The sequence below is a fragment of the Alexandromys fortis genome, unplaced genomic scaffold (assembly GCF_014885135.2).
Source record: "Alexandromys fortis isolate MF-2015 unplaced genomic scaffold, M_Fortis_MF-2015_v1.1 scaffold_70, whole genome shotgun sequence".
Taxonomy (NCBI): Eukaryota; Metazoa; Chordata; class Mammalia; order Rodentia; family Cricetidae; genus Alexandromys; species Alexandromys fortis.
Genome location: NW_026067955.1, coordinates 2,339,119 through 2,364,111, shown reverse-complemented (window position 1 = coordinate 2,364,111; position 24,993 = coordinate 2,339,119). Strand labels below are relative to the sequence as shown.

General features: G+C 39.9%; 1 protein-coding gene across 1 annotated transcript in view; it reads left to right on the top strand.

Moving 5' to 3' along the window:
• The window catches only part of Bbs4 (Bardet-Biedl syndrome 4), a 36,733-nt gene extending 12,013 nt beyond the window's left edge, over positions 1-24,720 (top strand). The window contains exons 4-16 of the mRNA XM_050151838.1: positions 803-866; positions 1,546-1,657; positions 6,732-6,804; positions 10,799-10,852; positions 13,682-13,809; positions 16,643-16,697; positions 17,628-17,696; positions 19,194-19,346; positions 19,444-19,615; positions 21,828-21,897; positions 22,488-22,629; positions 23,139-23,337; positions 23,733-24,720. Coding sequence (XP_050007795.1) covers positions 803-866; positions 1,546-1,657; positions 6,732-6,804; positions 10,799-10,852; positions 13,682-13,809; positions 16,643-16,697; positions 17,628-17,696; positions 19,194-19,346; positions 19,444-19,615; positions 21,828-21,897; positions 22,488-22,629; positions 23,139-23,337; positions 23,733-23,842 — 1,401 coding nt within the window. The 3' untranslated portion in view covers positions 23,843-24,720. The remainder of the gene's footprint in view (positions 1-802; positions 867-1,545; positions 1,658-6,731; positions 6,805-10,798; positions 10,853-13,681; positions 13,810-16,642; positions 16,698-17,627; positions 17,697-19,193; positions 19,347-19,443; positions 19,616-21,827; positions 21,898-22,487; positions 22,630-23,138; positions 23,338-23,732) is intronic.
• The last annotated feature ends 273 nt before the right edge of the window (positions 24,721-24,993 follow it).

Below are 24,993 nucleotides of genomic sequence, written 5' to 3'. Positions count from 1 at the left end.
ATTAAATTTTTTTTAAAGATATGGTCTCACTTTGTATCCCTGGCTAACCGGGATCTTCCTAAGTAGACCAGGCTGTCCTCGAACTCAGAGATTCACCTGCCTCTGCCTCCTGAGTGCTGGGATTAAAGGTGTGTTTGCCTTCACGCTAGCCCAAGACAGTAATGTAGACTTTACAGTCACTGTGGTCGTCATCTCATATTTGTCATCGTTTCATTGGTTTTGTTTGAAACAGGGTTTCATGTAGCCCAGATTAGTTTCAAACTCAATAGTTAGTAGGGGATGATTTCTTGATCTTGTCTTCACCTCCTGAGTTCTGGGATTGTAGGCATGTGCCACAATTCATGGCTCCTTTTTAAAATAATGCAAAAACAGAAAACTTAAAAAAAATTTTAAATATATGTGTGCAGATGTTTGCCTACATGTATGTCTGTGCACCACATGCAAGCAGTGCTGGAGGAGGCCAGAACATGGCATCAGGTACTGGAGTTACAGACAGTCATGAGCTGCCTTTTAGGTGCTGGTAATTGAACCTCAGTCCTTTGGAAGAGCAACACGTTCCCTTACTGCTGAGCTGTCTTTTCAACCCTAAAAGCATTCTAAATGAGGGATATACAGAAATATGCCGAGAGCCCTTGGATTGCTAGCCTCATTCTAAAATAAGTGATGGTAAGAAAAACAAAACTCTTGAAGGAGCTACCTGACTAGTCAGTATTAGTATCCTAGGTATCTCATCCATGCCTTACCTATTTCTACTGTTTTCTTGGCAACACTTAATCACTACTCAAGTGTTCTTCTCTTTTAGGCTTTGATTAAAGAACAGCTTCAGGAGACTCAGGGATTGTGTGAATATGCGATCTATGTCCAAGGTAAGACATATTGTTTCTTTCCTTACTGAAAAATATACTTAGTCTAGGTTCTTTTTTTTTTTTTTCATTTATTTATTATGTATACAATCTTCTGCCTGTGTGTATGCCTGCAGGCCAGAAGAGGGCACCATACCCCATTACAGATTGTGAGCCACCATGTGGATACTGGGAATTGAACTGAACTCTAGTCTTCTGCAAAAGTAACAAATATACTTAACAAATTGAGCCACCGCCAGCCCTTCAAATACTATTATTATTATTATTTGGTTTTCTGAGACAAAGTTTCTCTATATAACAGTCCTGGCTGTCCTGGACCTCACTCTGGAGACCAGACTGGCCTCAAACTCAGAGATCTGCTTGCCTCTGCCTCCCAAGTGCTGGGATTAAAGGCGTGTGCCACCACCAACCACCCAGCAAAAATATTATGAAGAATTTCTGTGATTTGCAAAAAGATCAGTTATCTGGGTAAGATGCTGGGAGCAAGGGCAGGTGGAAGTTAGCTCATTACAGGTTTACCTTACTAACACTTTACTTGCTTCTGCTCATTTGATGATAAGTTATTCAAAGTTATTCAACCCTTTCTCTGATGTGGAATCTTTTCTCCTGCTCCAGTTATTCTGATGCCATCCTCTTCATCCAAGAATGTGGTTTATTTTCTCTATTTTCTTTTGCTTGGCAGCACTGATTTTCCGCCTGGAAGGAAATATCCAAGAATCCCTAGAACTCTTTCAGACGTGTGCTGTTCTCAGCCCTCAGTGTGCTGATAATCTCAAACAGGTGGCCAGATCTTTGTGAGTATTGGAGCAATCACAGAGGACCACATAAAATGCTTTCTCCTAGGCTAGGCGGTGGTGGCATACACCTTTTATCCCAGCACTGAGGACACAGAGGCAGGTGGATCTCTGTGAGTTCGAGGCCAGCCTGGTCTACAGAGTGAATTCCAGAACAGAGAAACCCTGTCCGGAAAAAAAAATTAGAAAAATAAAAAGGCTTTCTCCTGAAATGCATTCTAGGGAGAACCTGTTGCTGGCAGCCAGATGCCTGAGAGGTGGGAGGCCAGTGAATACTAAATAGTAGAATGGGCTTCATTTTGGAGACCATGGATTAATCTGGAAGTCAGCTAATATTAAGGAACTTAATTAGTCTTTTTGTTGAATAAAAACACTGTTTGTCATAGTGTGTTATACCATAACACTTCTGTAGTCATATAAGCAACTCATAGCCTGTTCTGATATTTAGTGGAGTATTTGACATATAATAAGCTTGTGGTATTTTGAGTGAATGACCTGCAAATTCCTAAATGGAAACACTTCTGAAGTCTTCATAAACTCTCAGAGTAGTCCAATGTTCTATGCAGTGCCACCTCCATGCTCCTCCCTACACTGCCATTCAGACTTGCATGATTTTTACATAGAAATCATTTTTTTTCCTTCAAATTCATGATCAAGGAAAGAAATTTTGATTCAGGAGGAAAAGACTTGCCCTTATTGGATGATGTTGATAAATAATGGCAGCTTGTGCTTAATGGCAAATTATTTGACTTTTTTTGTTTATTTTTATAGAATGCTATAGGAAGTTATAGTGGTATATTATTTGTGTTTTAATAAATGAACCTTGCCTAAAGATCACAGAGCAAAGCAGCCATTCAACTTATAAAGAGAACTGACTGGATCCTTCCTTGCATTGTATGGGACACACCAATAACTGGAACCCCTATATTCTATAGTGATGCAGATAAATCAGGAAAGGCAGGTTACAAATCAGAAAATTTAAGTAAAGTAGTTCAAAACCCTTATGATTCTGTCAAAAAGTCAGAAATATATACTCTTCTCATGGTACTAAGGGATTTTAAAGAACCTCTCAACATTGGGACTAATTTGCAATATGCAGAAAGAGTTGTTTTGCATGTTGAAACCACTGAATTTATACCAGATGATACAGAATTGACTTCATTATTTATTCTGTTACAAGATACAATCAGGAACAGGAATCATATCATATTCATAACACACATCCAATCATTTGATCAGCTATAACTTGCCAAAAGACAATCTCTTCAAAGTTAGGATTGGGGAAGGGTTTTGTTTCTGTCTTTTTAGGAGAATAAAGGTATGCAACTAAGAAATCAAAAGACCACTGAACAGATGGGCCATCTGAAGAAAATGGACAAATCACCCAGAAAAATGTCCCAAGAAAAAGAGTAAATTGGCCTATTGGCGTATCACATTTCAAATAGGATAACATTTCTTAAATCTTTCCAAATGTTTGTTTCTGCTGTTCTCTACAGACATATATGCAAATGGTCTTTTGGTAGTCCCAGTCCAATTAAAGATTAAACCTGTCTTTGGAGTTGGAGTGTGGCTCTCTCCTTCTCTAAACCCAAGCATGCTTGTTAAAGTAAAATTCAAAATCTCTGTCTCATGTCAGAAGAGCCACCTGATATGGAACAGAAGAAAAACAAAAATTTAAAGACTATTTTATTGCCACTAATCTCATAATCTTTTGGTTTTAAATTGACCATCAGCTTTTCTTAAGGTATAAGTTTTGTAAGATTTATATATGTATATACACACATATTTAACATATAAATATATATATTAAACTTTTTGTCATGATATTAGTGATCATATAGAGTACTAACCAATTCTAGAAAAAAGGTTTTATCTACCTTCCTGTACATGATTTTGGGTTTGAGTCTCTATCAGTTTTTTTCAATGAACCATGAGCCTAACAGCAAGCGACCTTTGAAGTTTCCAAAAGGAGGATGGGGCCCCACAACAACGATTCCTCCAGGACTATGATAACACCACTGAGTTGAAAAACACTATCTAAAGATTGGCTTTGGACTACAAACTGTTCAGAACAATTTTGAGGTGCCTGGCTGAGAAGACCCAGCCTCACAGACTACTCTAGCCAGGACTTGAGACCAGCCCTGCACTTTCCCATTACACAGAGAACGGACAACAAATGATAGAGCTGCCTCTCCAGGACTTGACAAGTATCCTAAATTTTTCTCTTCAGGATCTACAGTCACCCCAGACAGCAGGAAGTAAATTTAATAATACAATACCCATACGAAAAGAAAAAAGGGGGATACATATGATATGATAAAAGGTAGATTATCGAATCTACTCTGAAAAGAAAAAAGGGAAGATGTAGTAAGGAGGAGTGGGCTGTGTCCCACCACCTGGCTAGCTTAACCCCCGAAATAACCACACAGAAATTGTATTAATTAAATTCCTGCCTGGCCCATTATATCTAGCCTATTCTTGGCCAACTCTCACACCTTGATCTAACCCATTTCCATTAATATGTATCGCCACTTGACTGGCTTACCAGCATGAGTCTAACCAGCATCCATCTTGGGCAGGAGAATTGTGGCGTCTGCCTGTCTCTGCTTCCCGAGTGCTGGGATTAAAGGCATGCACCACCACTGCCTGGCTCTTTCATGGTGTATCCTATGTGCTAGGTTCATCTCAGTCACCAGTTGAGTGAAGTAATTTTCTAAGGGTGTTTATGGCAATCTTTCAGGAAGGCGTGGTGTATCATACCATATTGGTCTAGAAGCAATCCATAGGGTCTCATCCTCTGTAAAAACAAAAGAACAACCTCTTTTCCAAAGCATCATATCCTTAGACCCAAAGTTTGAAGTAATAATACTTTAATAATATACATGCTGGTTTAGCTTAGCAGCACATACAATGAAAAGTCTCTCTGTACTTAGCTCCTTCAAAGTCAAAAAATTTAAAGAAAACACAATAATACACATAATCTAGACTTTCTGTGAATTTTCCACTTTTACATGGCTTATTTTTTTTACTTCCTTTAATCTATGATTATCTGGAGGATATAGATATGATAAAATAAAAGGTTAGATTACTAAGTCTACTTTTAAAAAGCAACAACTAGTTTTAAATATTTTACATTGGATTGGACTTTTGTATATTGTATATGAATTTTTTACTGATACAAATTTGAGATTAATTTTGTTAGACCATACTGTACATACATTTCTACTGTTGTTCAAGGTATTTATTGTACCTATACAACTCATTTAACAATGTAATGTAAATTTCTAGTCCTTGAAAATTATTATTACTAACTGTTTAGGATAATAAGGACATGCAGGTTATAGTTAATCACCTATTATAATCAAGTTGTAGTCATATTAGATATGTTTTCAAGGTCAAACAAAGATATATTTTAGATAGACAGGTCATCTTAAGACACTTCAGAGATCTACAGAATATGGCACTTAAGATGTTTTAATAACATAGATTCTTTTTTATGACAATGAAAAATGTCTGCTGGTAGCATGGATCTACTTCTGAGAAAATGATAGGCAGCGAAGAAACTCCACATGGAGTTTATTTTCTTTGTGGCAAAAGTAAGCCACTGGGCAAGAAAGTGCCCTTGCCTCAACTGCTGACAGTATGCTGTCCTAATTGGATAAGCAGGACACAAAAGAAAGTGATTGCCAAACATTGTTAAGACAAAGAGAGATAGCCCTTCAGAATATCCTGCTTCAAAGAGAAGTCTGTTGGAAGTGCTGGGCCTGTAGGCTGAAGATGGATGTCCCAACATCGCAGAGGAACTTTAGATCACTGTCCAGGCAGCCAGCTGTTCCTGTTTCTCATATTTTTTGGAAGTCGCTTGCTTGAACTTTCTGCTTACTCAGTTAGTATTATTTCCTTCTTGTGTCTCTGAAGGAGTTGAAGATTAGATATAGTTTTCTTTGTTTACCAGACACAGAAAGCAGGCTATGCTAGAAAGTAAATTAGGTACAAGTCTTTGGACTCACCAAGATAGCATAAATATAGAGTATTTTCTCTTTATTTGTCAAATATAAATGGACTAGACATTGTTGATGTATTTATTACTTGTATATATTGTAATTATTGCCTGTAGTTATCGTATTTATTCTATATAGTTTTTTTGTATTAGTTATAGCCTTTTTTTAGAGAAAAAGGGGAAATATAGTGGTATATTATTTGTGTTTTAATAAATAAAACTTCCCTGAAGATCAGAGGGCAAAGCAGCCATACTAGTCAGCCATACAGACCAGGGAGTAGTGGCATACACCTTTAATCCCAGGGCTCTGGAAACAGAGGCAGACAGATCTCTGTTAGTTCAAGGCCACCATACAAGATTTAATGTATCTAAAAGAGAAACAGAGCTCACATGAAGGTGATCCTAGCACTTGGGCTCACACACCTTTATTCCTAGCACTAGCAAGGTGAAGACAGGAGTGATATGTCTGAGCAGAGAGAGAAATATAAGGGGGAAGAGACAGGAACTCAGTAAAGTGTGGAGTGTGGGCTGTTTAATCTTCAGGATTCGTGGAGACAGAATCTTGCCCATTTTTGGTCTAAGGTAGAGGTAAGAGCCAGTGGCTGACTCCTTTGTTTTTCTGATAATCAGGTTGAGCCCCAGTATCTGGGTTTTTATTATTCGTGCTACAAGAAGTAGTTACAGAAGAGTGCCACCAACATTGGTGTGTATGAGACTAAGGCTTTAGAACAACTGCCAATGCAAGCCTTATCTCTGAAGATTCTGCTCTTGGGACACGGCACTGTCCCTTACTTTTCCCACACAACCAGCTCAAACTTAGCAAGTTTTAGCTCAATGGAATATGTGTAAAGTGTGAACTTGTAGAGTTAATCTTAGAGGAGTTTAGGTTATCTGGGTATGGCAGTACACACCTGTAATCCTAGTACTTGAAAGTGGAAACATGAGGATCAGACGTTTAAGGCCATCCTTGGTTACACAGTGAACTGGAGGCTAGCCTGAGTTACATGAGAACCTGCCTCAAAACAAACCAAAAATAATGAAATTTGAATAATTTTAGAAAATGTATTTTTACAGATTTCTCCTGGGAAAACATAAAGCCGCCATTGAAGTATATAATGAAGCAGCTAAACTTAATCAGAAAGATTGGGTAAGAAACATCATTTCTTTCTTAGCATGTTAATGGTTCCATTTATCAAGTAGCTTTTTCTTTGGAGACAGGGTCCGATTATGTGTGTAGCCCTGATTGGCCTCAGATTCATTATGTAGAGCAAGCTGGCCTCAAACTCAGAGAGATCTGCTTTCCTTCTGCCTCCATAGTACTTGGCCCTTGTCTAGAATTCTTAGATGATCAAATTGTCTTATTGATTCTGTTTTTAGCATGACATTTCGACATAACTGTGCAGGCATTGTAGTATAGTTTCCAGCTGTTAGTATTGCGGATAGTTTTTCACTGCTCTGATTCTTGCTATGATTATCTATCTGATTTCCAAGAACTTTAGGAGTTGAGTTGCTTTACCTTTGGAATTTGAAAGCATCAGCAATAGCTGTCTCATTGCACATTTCATAATTTCCCCTATCTGCTTGGCCATCAGTCAGCTATTTCTTTTGCCTTTCTTTGGCTCATGGCACCTTTAAGTGGCTCTTTGAGTACTTTCCTTCCACTGTCTTCCTTTTCTTATTAGTGTATATTAATTGTACAAAACAATGGGTTTTACTGTGATATTTTCATAGCTTGACCATAGTCATTTTCCCTATCCCTTTATTTCCATCATCTGTTTATATAAATTTGGGATTATATGTAATTACAGCACAAAATCAGACTACACATTCTCTTTACAAATTAAGGTTTTTCTCCCCTATGAAAACCCATGTCACTGGTTTTGACTTTATTTGGTAGTCCTAGAATTTCAGGGCTGAAACTTACTCATAGTTAGTTAACTGATGACTGTTGCAGCTCAGAAGTATTAATTCTCAGATAAGGAGCTCAAAGAAGCTAGAAAGAGCAAGCCCTGATAGAGCCTGTGCTTCAGCCACAGCTTCTGAAAGGAAGGCTAGAACATACCTTTTGAACTGGAATTCAACTGGTTTAGGACTCCCTATTAGTAAATGGGAGACTCTCTAGAAAAGGAAAACAAGAGTGTGTCTCATGTCTGAGTGTGTCAGCCCTGTCTGTACACTAATTGTCACTTCCTATCAGATACAGCAATTCTGGCTTTTAACGTACCTCTCGTTTTCTATTATTGTATGTCCAGTGTATAGTTGGATATAAATGATGTTTTAGGTTATATGTGAACATTTTAGAGTCAGGAACATAAAGTTAGTGACTGAAACTATGAAACTGGCTGAGATAGTCCTTTGGCAGTGAGTTGAAGATGGAGTTCAGGAAGAGCAGGACAAAAGGTGGAAGATGAGTCAGGAGTGCTGGGAATATGAAGCCCATCTGCTGCTCTGTGGAGCTGAAAGAGCTCACCTGGGACAGCAAACAGCCAGATACCATCTATGTGATACCTGATAAATATCTGTAGGAAATCTTTTAGCTTTACTTTCTTGTACTCATCATGATATTCCACAATCCGGTTCTAACAAGGAGATAATAATCCTGCATGCAATTGTCTTGACTTCAGAATCAACTGTTAAGTAGGGAGAATTTCCACTAATGTCAAGAGAGAAATCTGAGGCTTTGGAGATGGAGTGGCATAGCAAAGGCACATAGCGAGGTAGTGGAAGAACAGAAGTAGATTGCAGCCTGCAGTGTATTATTGCTAACTATATCTGAGATCGTTCTGCAGTGTCTACTGCCTCGGCAGGATGTCCCTGGATACTGCTGTCCTTTTCTAGAAGAGATAGGATTCTGCTTTTCTTTCCACATTTCCTATGCTGTTAGTTGTTTGAGGAATATTGATGCTGTCTTCTCCAATATCACCCACAGCAGTGATTCACAAGGTTAGGGGTCAATTAGTGTGCAGAGCATTAATGACTAGAAAGGTGGAGTTTCTCTTGTCTGTTCATGTACTTCTATAGCATGAAGGAATGGAATATGTACAAGTTTTGGAGACAGGCTTGACTTGAAGGCACAGTCATTGGTAATATAGACATTATTTCAATTGTGGCTTAAGAGAAATAATTTAAAAATGTGAGACCTTTATGAGACATACTGGCTTTGTTTTTGTTTTTCAGGTAGGTTTAAAACAACTTTTTTAAAAAAAATATTTATTATTTATACAATATTCTGTCTGCGTGTATTCCTACAGGACAGGAGAGGGCACCAGACCTCATTACAGATGGTTGTGAGCCACCAAGTGGTTGCCGGGAATTGAACTCAGGACCTTTGGAAGAGCAGGCAACGCTCTTAACCTCTGAGCCATCTCTCCAGCCCCCTAAAACAACTTTTTTTTTTTTTTTTTTTTTTTTTTTTTTTTTTTTTTGGTTTTTCGAGACAGGGTTTCTCTGTGGCTTTGGAGCCTGTCCTGGAACTAGCTCTGTAGACCAGGCTGGTCTCGAACTCACAGAGATCCACCTGCCTCTGCCTCCCGAGTGCTGGGATTAAAGGTGTGCGCCACCATCGCCTGGCCCTAAAACAACTTTTTAAAAAATTTACTTATTTTCCTTTTGTGTGTAGGTGCTTTGGCTGCATGTATGTCTGTGTGCAATGTGGGAAGTGTTTGCAAGGCCAGAAGAGGACACTGGATCTCCTCCAAGTGAGGTTATATATAGCTGTGAGCAATTATGTGGGTGCTGGGAACTGAACCCAGGTCTGTGGAAGAGTTGCCAGTGCTTTTAACTGTTGAGCCATCTCTTCAGCCCTGAAGTTTTTTTTTTTTTTAAGACCATGTCATCCCTATCTTGAAAAAAAGAAAATAAGAAAAAAAAAAGACCTTTTCATTTGAGAAACATACTGAAATACTTGTGAGTGAAATGTTACACTATTTGGTACTTGGTTATAAAATAATAGTAGAAAGGATAAGGATTGGATGGTTGTCAGGCTCATGAGTCTGTGGTGTTGCTGTTTACAAACTAAAGAAAGAAGGAAAAAAAATCCTAACGCTGTCATTTTCTGTGTTAGGAAAACTAACTTCTCTGAGTTTCCATTTCCTATAAAACTAAAAAAACTATATTGATGTTGTAGATTTCTTGGAAAATTAAAGTAATGTATATGAAAATATCTGACACCAAGTCTATTGAATAATAGGTTATCTACCACTGACTGTTTCGTTGTTCTAGGAGATGTGGAACATATTAAACTAGTTGTCTGTGAGCCCTGTGGTCTGTGTTCCTGAGACAGGGTTGCATCCCTACTACTTATAGGGCCCTGGGCCCTTGCTGCCTTCCAGGAACACTTTTCATACTCCTGGTTTCTTTTCTAAAGCTGCTAAAGTCAGATTTATTACAAAGGAATTCCAGAGATTTCACAACACTTAGGTCAGAAGACAGACCAGTCTTAGAGTGAACTAAATTAGAAACTGTCAGCAGCCAGGGTAGTCACTGTGGATTTGTGATTCATCTTTCTTTTCTGCAAGTCAGAGGTTGGCAGACTTTTGTAAAGGACTATTTAGTATATAGTTATTATATGTCTCTATACAGTATTGCATCTTTTTTACACTTACAGTTACATAACTCTATAGTTTTAGTTCTAGTGTAGAAGAGCCATAGGAAGTCTGTATTCTGATAAAGTGTAATTTACAAAGGAAAAGAATGGGTTTGCCCCACTGACCTATGTTATAGGTTTCATCAGATCAGCCATAGATCTGGGAAGATTCTATCTGTTCTTTTGCATCTTATAAATTTTTGAAAAATTATTTGTGTCTGGGTGTTTTTTGTCTCATGTATGTCTGTGCACCACATATATGCCTGGTTCTTAGATGCCAGAAGAGGGCATGGAACTCCCTGGAACTGGAGCTGCTATGCGGGTGTTGGAACTCAAACTCAGGTCCTCTGCAAGAACAACCAGTGCTTCTAATTGCTGAGCCATCACTCCAACCATACATTTTACAATTTTAATTAAAAAAATACAGTTAGGAAATTTTTTTTGTAGAATCACGTGTATTTATGAACACAAATACCCTCAACTACAGTCTTTAGACTGCTGTGCTCTACTGCTAACTATAGCCTAACACCTAACTACCTTCCTTTCTTTTATGCAGGAGATCTGCCATAACCTGGGAGTGTGCTATACTTACCTAAAGGAGTTCAACAAGGTAATTCATAAAAATGGTGATCGTGGTTGGCTGGAATACACTGTGGTTCATTTGTCACAGAAGAGCCACTGTCCATTGTGTCCGCAGTAGAGTTAATTTTTACTTGAGGAGTAAAAATTGCCTTTTATAGTTACTGCCATGTTAATACTTGTCATTACTCATTTTTCCTACTTTTTTATGATTTATTTTTATTTTATGGATATTAGTGTTTTGTCTGCATGTACGTCTGTTGTAAGGGTGTCAGATCCCTTGGAACTGGAGTTACAGACAGTTGTGAGCTGCCATATGGGTGCTGAGAATTGAACCTGGATCCATGAAAGAGCAGACAGTGCTCTTAACCACTGAGCCATCTCTCTAGCCCATTTTTTCCTACTTTTGATTTTAAAAGGGGGGTGGAGGCAGGGTGATGCACTCCTTTAATCCCAGCACTAGGGAGGCATAGGCAGGCGGATCTCTGTGAGTTCAAGGCCAGCCTGGTCTACAAGAGCTAGTTCCAGGACAGGCTCCAAAGCTACAGAGAAACCCTGTCTTAAAAAACCAAAAAAAAAAAAAAAAAAAAAAAAAAAAAAAAGAGGGGGTGGGTTCTAGACTATCAGTGATGGTCCAGTTGCCTTCTCTCTACCTCCCAAATCAAAAAGTGAACCTTCTCAGGCCATTGTGGCACACTCCTGAAAGTTCACCAGTTGAGAGACTAATTTTAGAAGAATCTGAGTTTGAGACCAGTCTAAGGCTAGTGAGACACTGTTTCAAATTCTAAGGCTAGTGAGACACTCTTTCAAATTCTAAGGCTAGTGAGACACTGTTTCAAAGAAACATGTACGCACCTTGAGCCATCATCATGACCAAAAGAACCATCTTATGCTTTGACAACAACCGATTTTTACTTTTTGTTTTGTTTTTCTTTTTTGAGACAGAGTTTCTCTATGTAGCCCTGGCTGTCCTGGAACTCACACCAGGCTGGGCTCAAACCCAAAGATCTTACTGCCTCTGCCTCTGTCTTTGCCTCCTGAGCACCGGGATTAAAGATGCACTATCATGCCTGGACTTGATTTTTTTCTTTTAAGGTCAATAAAAATGAATTTAGAGTGGTTTAAATTTTGATTTATGATAAGATTTTTTTCTGATATGAATTTATATTTTGCTCTGAACAAATCTGTGCTCTAAGACTTTGACATAAGACAAAGCAGGTTAATGCTGACCTTGGTTCTCAAATTAGGGAATAGATACCTGTTTTTTTTCTTTAATTAAAACTGAATTTTTTTTTTTTTTTTTTGAGTGCTGGGATTAAAGGCGTGCGCCATCACTACCCGGCCCTAAAACTGAAATTTTTTAATTTTATTATGTCTATGGTTGTTTTGCCTGAATGTATGTCTGTGTATTATGTGTATGCTGTTCCTTTGGAGCCTAGAACTTCAGATTCTCTGGAACTGTAGTTAACATGTGGTTCTGAGCCATCAATTGGGTGTTGGGACTTAAACTTCAGGTCACCTGAAAGATCAGGCAATGTTCTTAACTGGTGAGCCATCTCTTCAGCCCTATAGATGCATGTCTTAACCGAGGAACAGATGAATTTTTGAGAGTTCTAAAGGGTAGTGATGGTGATTAGGTAGTTTGCTTCGTAACCTGGTGAATGAGGCTTTGTTCTCTTTTTTTTTTTTTACTGCCACCAAGACTGACTCTTATTAATACCCACTTAACAAGGCTTTGCAAGATCACAGTAAAACCTAGTCTATCTTTCAGGAATATGAAAAAGATATCTGCATTATTAGCAATTAGAGTGTAAGAATTATTTTTTGTAAGACATAATAAAATATATATTCAGTGGGATACATAAATTTTCTTGGTGAATCTATAGTTTTGTACAGCTGATTAAATTTTCTCTCCTGAGAATATTTTTATCAGGTACATTCCTGTTCATAGTATAACTAAGTCAGGGGAGAGGGATCTATACTAAGATGGAGAGTTATGTTTAGATTTATTATAAAGCCTAACAGGCTAAAAAACACAACACCTGGCATTTATAGAAGCCCTCATTAATCAGTGAATGAACAAAAGTTTTATACAGCCTACTAAGATGTAGGCTTCTCCAAGCAAAAAGTTATTTTATGTTTGTTCTTTGTTGTGTGGTGTTGGAGATTGAACCCAGGGCCTCCAAAAGGCAGGCACAGCCATAGCATTCTTTTCTTTCTTTCTTTTTTTTTTAAAGATTTATTTATTTATTAGGTATACAGTGTTCTGGGCACCAGATCTCATTACAGATAGGTATGAGCCACCATGTGGTTGCTGGGAATTGAACTCAGGACCTCTGGAAGAGCAGTCAGTGGTCAGTGCTCTTAACCTCTGAGCCATCTCTCCAGCCCCTTAGCATTATTTTCTTGCTAACTCTGGTATAGCAGGTGTCTAGACCAGCAGACACTCAGTGAGTACTTGTTGAATGAATAAATAAAAACAGCTTTTGTATTCATTTGTTTTCATATTTATCGAGGAAAACAAGGCCTAGCTGGAGAATGTTGTGCAGGCAGTCAGGAGTGTAGGTGGAATCAAATTTGCTGTGGTATTCTGTACTGCACTATGATGTCCCTTTGGGGTTATGAAGTTGAAGTCATAGGTGTAAATGTCAAACAGAAAACATTCAAAAACTTGATTATCTTGTATGAACTCAGCAAAACCAGCTAGGCTATGCTTGGGTTTAGGTGGCAAAAGCTATTTTCTGAGACAAGGTATTCCCACATAAGAACACCAAAGGCCTGCCTTCACGTTCACCACAGAAAACCACTGTCCTTCAATGGTATTGACTTGGTTCTATTTACTCCATTAACTTTTAATTAGGCACAAGACCAGTTGCACAGTGCCCTCCAGCTTAACAAGCATGATCTGACTTACATAATGCTGGGGAAGATCCACTTACTGGAGGGAGACTTGGACAAAGCCATTGAGATCTACAAGAAAGCAGTGGAGTAAGTGTCTCTTTCTCTTAGATTCTAACCAGCATGTCCTCCCTTTTAACATTGCAACACGAAATTATCACCTACAAAGTTCACCCTCAAGAACTGCACAGTTAAATAACAAAAAATTATATACACACGAAAAAATCTTAGTTTTCTGTAAGTCTGCTATTTTTGTTGGGACACATTCATAGCTATTATGGAATGCATGCAGCCCAGGGCACAGGTTGGGCACATCTACCGGAAGCAATGAGAAAAACAATGGAACAGATACATAAACTCTTAGGAGAATAGATGGTTTCTTTCTTCTGTAACAGTGTTTACTTGAGGCTAGCTGCTTCACAGGCCAACTTGGGATTTAGGTTCCTTAGGTGTTTTTTTTTTTCCACTTGCATGTTTAAAACTGAGTAACTAATTATAACATGTGTTCCAGGCCATATTGAAGGAAGATGATACTGGAAGCTAAATATGGAGTAAGCATCTCTAGTTTTAAATAACCCTAAAATTGTACACTTTTTGAAATTAGGTAGGAACACACAGCTGCAGCAGAAGTGGGCTGGTATGCACTCAACAATAATTTGGGGTCAGCTGGCAGTGTGACTGTCTAGTTTAATACTTTGTAGCAGATCCTGTGTTCCTAGAGATCATATCAGGAACAGAAATCTCTTAGCACAGTAATAGACATCTGGCCTTCTTAGTCTAAGACCAATATATTTTGTGTTACTGATATTCTGTTTTTTTATGCTGAGGATAGAAATTTGCCCATGCTTAATCAAACACGTGCTAAAACTGAGCTGCATTCGCTGCATTCCAGTCCCAATATCATGGGTTTTGATGTTGCTGTTTTTTAAAATGTATCATTGGGTAGTCTAACCTGTTGATAATGGATAACTGAATTTCTCATGCCACTGTCCCAAGTTCCCTCTCTGGGGACACATGAATCTTGTCTTTTCTGTGTGTTATTACCTTGTTTTGTTTATTTATTTTGAGATGGGATCTCAGTATGTAGCCCTGACTGCCTTGAACTTGCTATGTAGACGAGGTTGGCCTGGAACTTACAGAGATCCACCTGCCTTTGCAACTGACTTGGTTCTTTTAAATAGGACAGCTATAGTCAAATGCTCAGGTGTCTTGTTTGATCACAGACTAGACTATGTGTGACTCCTGGACTAAAATTTGAAACTGGTGTAGTGTACTGGTCACATTTTAGCTTTGTTGCCCACAGGATGAACTTCCTGGCTATATTAATCATAGTGCTGTTTTCTGCATTTTATTTAACCACATTTTTGTGACAGAAAAAATCTCTTGTGTTTGGTAAGCTACAGTAATTTCTTTCTTTTTTTTTTTTTTTGTTTTTTGTTTGGTTTTTTTGAGACAGGGTTCCTCTGGGTAGCCATAGCTATCCTGAAACTCCTTCTCTAGAGCAGGCTGACTTGAACTCAGAAATCCATCTGCCTCTGCCTCTGCCTCCTGAGTGCTGGGATTAAAGGCGTGCACCACCACTGCCCAGCACTATAGCAATTTCTATCATCAAAATGTCAGGCTTATGTGGTCAGGTTGGAAGGAGCCATAGAACAAGTCAGAGGCTTCTGTAATGCTGAAAAGTAGGCCTGTTCCTGACCCTTATCCTATACAAGGTAGCATTTTGAGTTAGTATACGTGAACCCCAGTGAGGGTAGTGATAGTGACCACTCAAAAGATTTGAGTCATTTGGCTTTCCAGAGGACAAAACTAGAAAGTTGAGTATTTGAGAAGGTAGGTTCAAGACCTGAAGCTTTGGAGAAGACTGTTCTTAGGTAAGGGATAGGTACTGATGGAATCAGAAGAGTAGGAAGCACAAGTTACATATGTGGTTTGGGAAGGGACATGATCAAAATGTATACTTACCACAAAAAGTGAGAGACAGATTCTCAATTTCACTGAGAACGTTGTTTGCCAGCTCCCGCATGGGTTGGGTTTTAGTTCTGCAGGTTCTGTACTTCCTACAGGGAACAAGCATGAAACAGCTCCTTGTTCTTTGTTGCGTTAGCCATTGAGACTGATGATCCTATATTCAGATGGTCTCAACCCTGGCTTTTTGACAAAGACAAGTATCAGTGAGAGACCAGTGTCTAAGTCTTTCCAAGGGCTGGTATGTGCCTTCCTTCTTTTGTTTAGTTTGGCAAGTTAGTTTAGAGAGCACAGTGTCAGGGGCTAAATGACATAGGAAGTAGGCTACCTACCATTGTAAGCATAGGGAAAGGGGCAGAGAGACTTCTCAACAGAAGGACTAGCATATTGTGTCCTGACTGACTTGGCTTAATTTCAGTGTGATGAATCATTCATTGCAGTTCTTTTTTAAGGTTGCTGTTGGTTCAAAAGAAAAGCTCTGGCTGGACGGTGGTGGCGCATACCTTTAATCCCAGTACTCGGGATGCAGAGGCAGGTGGATCTCTATGAGTTCGTGGCCAGCCTGGACTACAAGAGCTAGTTCAAAGACAGGCTCCAAAGCTACAGAGAAACCCTGTCTCGAAAAACCAAATAGATAGATAGATAGATAGATAGATAGATAGATAGATAGATAGATAGATAGATAGACAGACAGACAGACAGACAGACAGACAGACAGAAGCTTTGAAAAGGAGTCTGGAGTCTTAAGTCCCATTTCGTTCTGCTGAGCAGGTCTTCTCTGTTGCCAGGATTGAGATGTTTTGCTTTTGAAGGAGATTGCCAAACTGCCCTCAGAAGTTTACTTGGGAAAGAAAGAGGTTTAATAAAGGCTCCTGGGTGTTGGCAGTGGGGCAGATGGCTGTACAAGTCTTTATCTCATAGCCATGGTTTCCTTGTGAGCATCTCTCTGTTACAGGTTCTCGCCAGAAAATACAGACCTTCTTACAACTTTAGGATTACTCTACTTACAGGTAATGAAAACTGTTTTTCACACACTGGCATTAGAAATGCTTCAGCGTTTGTATCTGTGATGGTCTCTTTCATTTCTCTATGTGGCACATTTTACTAACAGTCACAGTACACACATGAACCTTGGTTTGTTTTACATACTCACTGCTAGAAGAACTGACATTGGCTCTCAAGTCGTAATTCTGTTTCAGTCTAGTATAATAGCAATACACACACACACACACACACACACACACACACACACACACGAGACAGCTGTGTGGTTGGGGCTATCATCTTATTGTTATGGGAAAGGAGAATCTGACATACTTTACTGTTTTGTGGGATTTTGAGGCCAAGATTGTTCTGCTGGTTTATCTTGCTAGCCAAAGTCCTGCAGGAGAGAGAAGCAAGAGAAACTTCCCCTTCCTTTCAGATTCCTAAATGTCTGCCACTTCTGTCCACTTGAGTCCCCGAAGCCCCAGGTCTCTGAGCTGTCTTACCCTGCCTACCTGACAGGTCCCTGCTCAGCCTGTGTGTTTCTAAAGTAGCTTTTATGACTACTGCTTTAAGAAGAACCAAGAGTTTAGCTTCGGAACCGCTGGGCTTTGGCTTGTGAGCAGGCCCAAAGGGACATGAAGCTAACTATCACAGTCCCAGTCAGGAGGCATCAATATGGATCAGAATGAGTGTTTCTGAAATGGTTTTTTAGCAAAAGATACTTTAACCTTATCAGGAGAAAAAAACAAGACAATCTCACAAATATGGAGATGTGCATTTTATTTGGTATACCCAGTTTATTTTTATTATTAGTTATTATTATGATTTTAGGGGTGGGCAGGGTCAAGAAAACTCACAAATGACTACATGTTTCCATTCAGGGTACAGTTGGCTAGACTCCTGAACGTCACATCACCCCCTGAGGTAAATTCTTTGGTTTGCTTTCTTTCAAGCTTGGTGTTTACCAGAAGGCATTTGAACATCTTGGGAATGCACTGACTTATGACCCTGCCAACTACAAGGTATTGCAGGCTGTGGAACTACAGAGCCTTCCTGTGCATGGTCCCATGACCTCTAGAGATGATCAGACCCTAGGGAACAGAAGATGGGTTTCTCATTTTAAATACCCAAAAAGTTAAATTTGTGTGTATCTGGATGTTGGTGCTGGGGTACAAAACCAGACCTTTATGTGTTCTAGGCAAGTAATCTACCACTGAGGTTCATCCCTGTACCTGAAAATACTTTTTATATATAATTCTTACTTTTAAAAGTTAGTCCTTAACTCAAGGGTTAAGAGCACTGGCTGCTCTTCCAGAGGTCCTGAGTTCAATTCCCAGCAACCACATGGTGCCTCACAACCATCTGTAATGAGATCTGGTGCCCTCTTTTGGTGTGCAGGCATACATGTGGGCAAAACGCTGTATACATAATAAATAAGCAAATCTTTAAAAAAAAAAGTTCTTACTGAAACTCTGGTAAAATGTTGATGCTCGACATCAGAAGAAGCACATTTGTGGTAACAAACTGCTGCAAAGACTGAGTGCCATTAGAGTTCATTTGTTACTTGAGAATTTAGCCAATCTTCCACAACAACTATTGAAGAAGAATGTCTTGATCCTAATGGATTTGAAATTACAAGTTCCAGATTGACCTGGGGGTGAGAAAGAAAATCAAGTGAATGAACATTACTGAGGAAAATGTAACTAGATTGGGCTGTTAGCTCGGTCATCATTTAGTAAGTCAGTAGCCTGGCTCTGTGGGCTACACCTTGACACCTTTTCTTAAAGAAACGATAGGGCTGGACTGATAAAAACTAAAGCCAAGCCAGGCATAGTGGCACACACCTTTAATCCCAGCATTTGGGAAGCAGAAACAGATCGATGTCTGTGAGTTTGGGGCCAAACTGGTTGAGTTCCAGGACAACAGAGCTGTTACACAGAGAAACCCTGTCTTGAAAAACCAAAACCAAAAAAAACTAAACCCCCCAAAAACTAAAGCCATCTCACATTGCATCCTGAGGCAGAAAGAGCTGGGTATTAAGTAGCCATATACAGGTGTATGTGAGCTGTCTGGAGCAATTAGTGTACAAAGATGAAAGGCAGTAGTTACCAGAATACTGATTTCCCTAGCTAGAAAGAAACAAATGGAGTTAGATAGAGCCAATGATAGTATATGTTTTTCATGCTGTGGGATTCCAAAGACATTTCTTTTTTTTTCCTTTGGGAGGGGAGGGGTTCCAAACAGGGTTTCTCTGTGTAGCTTTTGGAGTCTGTCCTGTAACTCATTCTATAGACCAGGCTGGCCTCGAATTCACAGAGATCTGCCTGCCTCTGCCTCCTGAGTGCTGGGATTGAAGGTGTGCGCCACCACCACCTGGCTCCAAAAACATTTCTTAGAAGCACTTGCTTTAGTAGTTTGGAGAAGTTTCTTGTTCGTGTCTTGTGCTGATGGCTTATATAGACATGGCCTTGGACTTCCTGGATGACTGAATTACTCACTTTACATGCACTGTTTTTCAGGCCATCTTGGCAGCAGGCAGCATGATGCAGACTCATGGGGACTTCGATGTTGCCCTCACCAAATACAGAGTTGTAGCTTGTGCTATTCCAGAAAGTCCTCCACTTTGGAATAATATTGGAATGTGTTTCTTTGGCAAGAAGAAGTATGTGGCAGTGAGTGTTTCTTATAGTCCTTGTTTATACTTATCCATGTGGCTATTGAGTCTACTGAGCTTGTCTTACCCTGGGTGGAATGCTCTTGTTTCTGCAGGCTATCAGCTGCCTAAAACGAGCCAATTACTTGGCACCCTTCGATTGGAAGATTCTGTACAATCTGGGCCTTGTCCATTTGACTATGCAGCAGTATGCATCAGCATTCCATTTTCTCAGTGCGGCTATCAACTTCCAGCCAAAGATGGGGGAACTCTACATGCTCTTGGCTGGTAAGGCACATCTATATAGAAACCCCTTCTTGTGAGTTATAATGATGGAAAAGTTAATTAGGATCATAGTCATTAGCTAAATGCCCTAACATAGACATTCCTTTGGAGATCCTATAGGAATCAGAATTACTGCCTCACTTTGAAGAAGTTTAAAAGAAAAGGTGACCAAGTATCTGGTTGTTTTTAACTGAGGGATTTGAACTCAGTCTTAACAGGTTAAGTCAAGATCATCCACATCCATAGCTTTTTTTTTTTTTTTTTTTTTTGAGACAGGGCCTTACTATGTGATCTCTGCTGGGCTGAAACATACCTGGGTCTTCAACTCAGAAATGTACATGCCTCTGCTTCTAGAGTGCTGGGGTTAAAAGTGTGTACCACTATACCTAGCTTTTTATAAAAGGATTAAAAATTTATTTTTAATTATGTATATATATATGTCTGTGTTAGTTTATGCACATGTGAATCCAGAAAAAGGCATTGGGTTCTTTGGAACTAAAGTTACAAAGAGTTGTGAGCCATCTGATGTGGGTATGAGAACCAAATTTGGGGGTCTCTGCAAGAGCAGCCAGTGCTCTTAACCACTGAGCCATCTCTCCAGACCCCTATAATTCTCCTCTTAACATGTTTTTTTTTTCTTTTTCCTATTGGTGTTTTTGTTTGTTTGTTTGTTTGTTTGTGCTGGAAACTGAACCTTGGGCCTTGAATGTAGCTAGGTAAACACTCTACCACTGAGCTGTACTAACAGCCCTTATATACTCATATATACTGAACCTAATTTATTTGAGCTCAATAATTAAGAACCTGGGTATAAGGTGGAGTTCTGCCTCCACTACTAATTGTATATACTCAGGATCAATGTGAGGATTGTATGTATGGCTAAATATAATAAATGTTAAACCTTTGGAGTTTATCATGGTTACTAAATCATTTGTCTCTTTTCAAAAACAAAAAAACGAAACAAACATTTATACCAGTGTACATATGGAGGTCAGAGGATAACTTGAGGGAGATGTTTGTCTCTTTTTGTCACGTCATATGGGCCCTAGGGATCCAACTCAAGTCATTAGGCAGCAAGCATCTCACCCACTGAGCTGTCCCATTGATCCCATTAGTACTTTTGTTAATATAACTGGTCTTTGGTAGTTCAGTCAAATTAGATTATTCTAGTCCTAACTTCTATTTATACCATACAAAATAAATTAAAATTAAGGTGGGCAGAGGTGTCTATAATCTAAGCTTTTGAGGTAGGGGTAGGAAGATAATGAATTTGAATCTAGCCTGAGCTACATTAGTGAGACCCTGACACTGTCACAAACACAACAAAAATCACTTTTAAAAACTAATGAGCCGGGCAGTGGTGGTGCCCGCCTTTAATCCCCACTGGAGGCAGAGGCAGGTGGATCTCTGTGAGTTCAAGGCCAGCCTGGTCTACAAGAGCTAGTTCCAGGACAGGCTCCAAAAGCTACAAAGAAACCCTGTCTCAAAAAACCAAAACAAAACAAAACAAAAAAAACAAACTAATGAAATATTTCTTTTGGGGAGTATTTTCTGGTGTGTATTTTGGTCATTCCTGTGGTGTTTTCGATTTATGAGAGAAAGGTCAAAAGCAACTACATGGTTGTTTGGAGAACACCAGAATACAAAGCTAGTTCAAGTTTCAGGAGAGGCTCAGAGCCTTAGTGTAAGATAAGAGTGTCTCATCAGGGCAGAAGCATTAGTTCTAACTTGACAAAGCAGAGCCAGCCTCACACGGTTCTAAGGACAAACTAGACTTAAATGGCCACATAGTGTGTGTCTGTGGAATGACACAGGGTCCTTCTGTATTCCTTGTTCTCATAGTTGCCTGTTTGGCTGCTGGGAGGTGGAGTTGCCTTTAAGAATAGCTATTTTTAGCTATATTAGACTCTCGGGAAATCCTGATTTTGGATTAAAAAAAAAGGTTAATGTTCTGTGGCTCACTAAAAATTTTAGAAATCAGTGTGGAGAACATCATCTATAAGATGAGGATTCTTAGGTAGGGAACAGTGATGTGGTCGCAGTATTTGTAAGTCAGCGAGAGGCTGGAGGCAGGTGGTGACAAATGGAGACCTTGGTTTGGGCTTGGACAAGGCAATACCTGAAAAGCAGTGGCAGAAGTAGGACGCTTGCTGAGGTGAGTGGTCTAAAGTATTATTTTTGCTAAGATGAGCTCTCCTGATTTTCTCTGTGGCAGTGGCTCTGACCAATCTGGAAGATACAGAAAATGCCAAGAGAGCTTATGCAGAAGCTGTCCGCCTGGATAAGTGAGCATTCTGTTCTATGGGGAAGGGCCAGGGAGTGTTATTCTGCAAAGTATGCCATAAGACTAATGCTGCTGGAGTCAGCTTAGTCACTATGCGGGATAAATTTAGAAGGTTGTGGTTCTTAAGCAAGTAGAGCTTGGCAAGAATTAAAAGCCGTAGAAAACAACTTCCAGTTCTGAGCTCTGTAATCAAGAATCCAAAGCAAGTTAAAGAGTTAGCAGTACTCTGGCTTGGGTTGCTGATAAGCTGTAAGCTAAACAGATTAGCATCTGGGACTCTGGGCTCATCTTAATCAAAAATAAATGAGATTCCTGGGGAAAGTTTATTCCACCAGCATCTGCTACACAACAGGCCTGGGATTTCTTGTTCAGCCCCTCCCTGGGAGGCTTTGTTGGTGCCAGGCTCGGTCCTTATCCTGTTTTGCTGCTTGGGCAGTTAGCTCCTTGACACTGGTTCGTGGGTCAGTCATAACAGCACTTTGCTGTATAATGGGGACAACCCTATTTTTGTTTTGATTTCATATAATGAGAAGAATTTTCAAATGACTATAGCAGAGCCTTAGTCCCACAGAGTCCCTGTCTCTGCCACAGGTGTAACCCTTTAGTAAACCTGAACTATGCTGTGCTGCTGTATAACCAGGGTGAGAAAAAGGGTGCCCTGGCCCAGTACCAGGAGATGGAGAAGAAGGTCAACTTTCTTAAGGACAACAGTCCTCTGGAATTTGACTCTGAGGTATGTCTCTTATTAGCAATTATCATTATCATGTTATCATCATTATTACCATGTCTGTTATTAAGCAAACTGCTGGCAGATGAAAGGTATCATAAGCTCATGTTTCTTCCGGCTTCATGTTCATTGCAGCACGAATTTGCCAGTTTTAGACAATTTACAGTCTTAGACAAATATTGCTAGAAGAAAGTAACAAAAGAATTCAGGTTTACTGAGTTATTAGTTCTCACTAATACAGTTTATCAGGAACAGGCAGTTTGGCCAGTGAAGCATCAAACTTGAATTATTGCATTTTGAGATCCTGTAAGGAGTTCCCTTGGTATCCAGTAAGCAACTTCTATTCTCCGTTAAAGAATGATTTCCATAGGCCAAGCATGAAAACACTTGTAATCCCAGCACTTAAAAGTGATTTCCTTATTATAAGTACTTCCTCCTTCAACTGCTAGTACCAGCAGGCAGCTTGGCTCTGCTGATCTTGTCAATTGCTCTTTTTCTTCCCACGTGGGCACAAGATGATAGAGATGGCTCAGAAGTTGGGAGCTGCCCTCCAGGTTGGAGAGGCACTGGTCTGGACCAAGCCAGTCAAAGATCTCAAGTCAAAGCACCGGACCAATTCAGTCAACAAATCTGCTCTCCAGCAGCCTCTGGGCTCCAATCAAGCGCTAGGACAGGCGATGTCTTCAGCAGCGGCATACAGGAAGCTCCCTTCAGGTAGGAGGCTACACAGAGCTCTGTGAAGACTTAGTGGAGAAAAGCTACTCCTATCAGCAGAGATCCCAGCTTTGAGTAAGGCTTGCACACTGCAAACTCATGGCCAATTTAGTACTAGCCAAGGGGGAAAAGCCCAGAGTGGAAACCAGCATTTGTTTCTCAAGGGCAAGCTGTTAGGCAGATAACAGTACAGGCAGGCTTAGCTGCGTAGTCAGTTTTTAGGTTTAGAAATGCATTATTAAGTGCATGCTGTTGTACATTTTCGCTTTAAGCTTAAGTTTTATACCTTCAGTTATGCACTACAGTCTTGATAGTCTCAGACAATACAGAGTTCCCTCTTAAATGATTTCTTATGAAATGGAATAACTAAGAATTCAAGTTTTGTTTTTTGCAAGGTGTTGTAGGAGGAGCCCAGCTCACAAAACCACCATCACTTCCATTGGAGCCTGAGCCCACTGTGGAGGCAAGTCCAACAGAAGCATCCGAACAAAAGAAAGAAAAATAGCAAAAGGCACGAGAGAAACAGGATGACCCTGGAGTAGGGGGTCTCTTTGGTGAGACCATATAGAGGGTGGTCAGTCATAGGACCAGGCAGGTGGAGGCCAGCTCTGTTCCCTGGGTGAGCATTGCAGAATTCAAACAGAACCCAGGGTGTGGTGTGATGATCAGGAGGAGCATATAAGGCCCACGCAGCTCTTGGCTGGCCCCATCATCTAGGAACAAGGGAGAAGACATGCTAGATAGGCTTGAGGCCCTGCGTGTATAGCTCCAAGAGTCAGCAAGGCAAATGATCAAAGATCATCACTCGATGAAGGACTTTTATGTTAATAAAGGGAAAGGGACCTCTTCAGTAGTGGTGGTGTAGCCCCATTTTCACTGGATTGTGGAAACATATCAGTCCCCACTGTAAACATAAACCTTGGATTAAGAACCTAGTTAAATAGGGCTCTCCCCTCCCCCTCCTTAGATTAAGTTGAGACCCAATCTGGAATGTATCCTAGCTATATTGGCTCAGAGAATCTAAAACAAGTCCCTATTTTCATTCTTTAAAGAATGAAAGAGGTTAGACTCTGGAGCCAGATCATGACAGTATAAGTAATAGGAGTCAAGGCTGGTCTGGAATCGGCACCAAGGATTTAAAGAAAAGGGTGTGGGTAGGATGACTGAAGAATAGTTCAGTTGTTAGAGCTCCTGCTCAAGTTTGCCAAGGCCCTGGGTTTGATCCCTAGTACAGCTGGAAAAAGAACAGAGCTCTTAGCCAAAGAATTTTAACCAAGACAATCAATGATAAATGCTGACAGATGCTCTCCTGGCCCATTAGTGGCCTTTGTAAAGATTATGGACCACAAAGAGGTCTCATTAAAAGCTTTTTAAAAAACCAAACACCTGTGATCACTGTCTTTTTTTTTTTTTTTAACCTATTTCCAGGCCTGGTTTGAAACTATAACCACCTCCGAGCCAAGTTGGTCTTAGCTATAGTGCAGCTTCACAGCAGCCTAGAAAGAAGTTGGCCCCTGGAGGCAGTCCCAGTTTTCACTATAGCTGTCAAGCCAGAGTGTGGAGTTTGGCTGGGTCTGATTTGACAGTACTGAACAGAGGCCTTCTTCAGTTTTCTCATCTCTGATGGCAAGCACGGTAATTCCTTTGCCTAGGTAG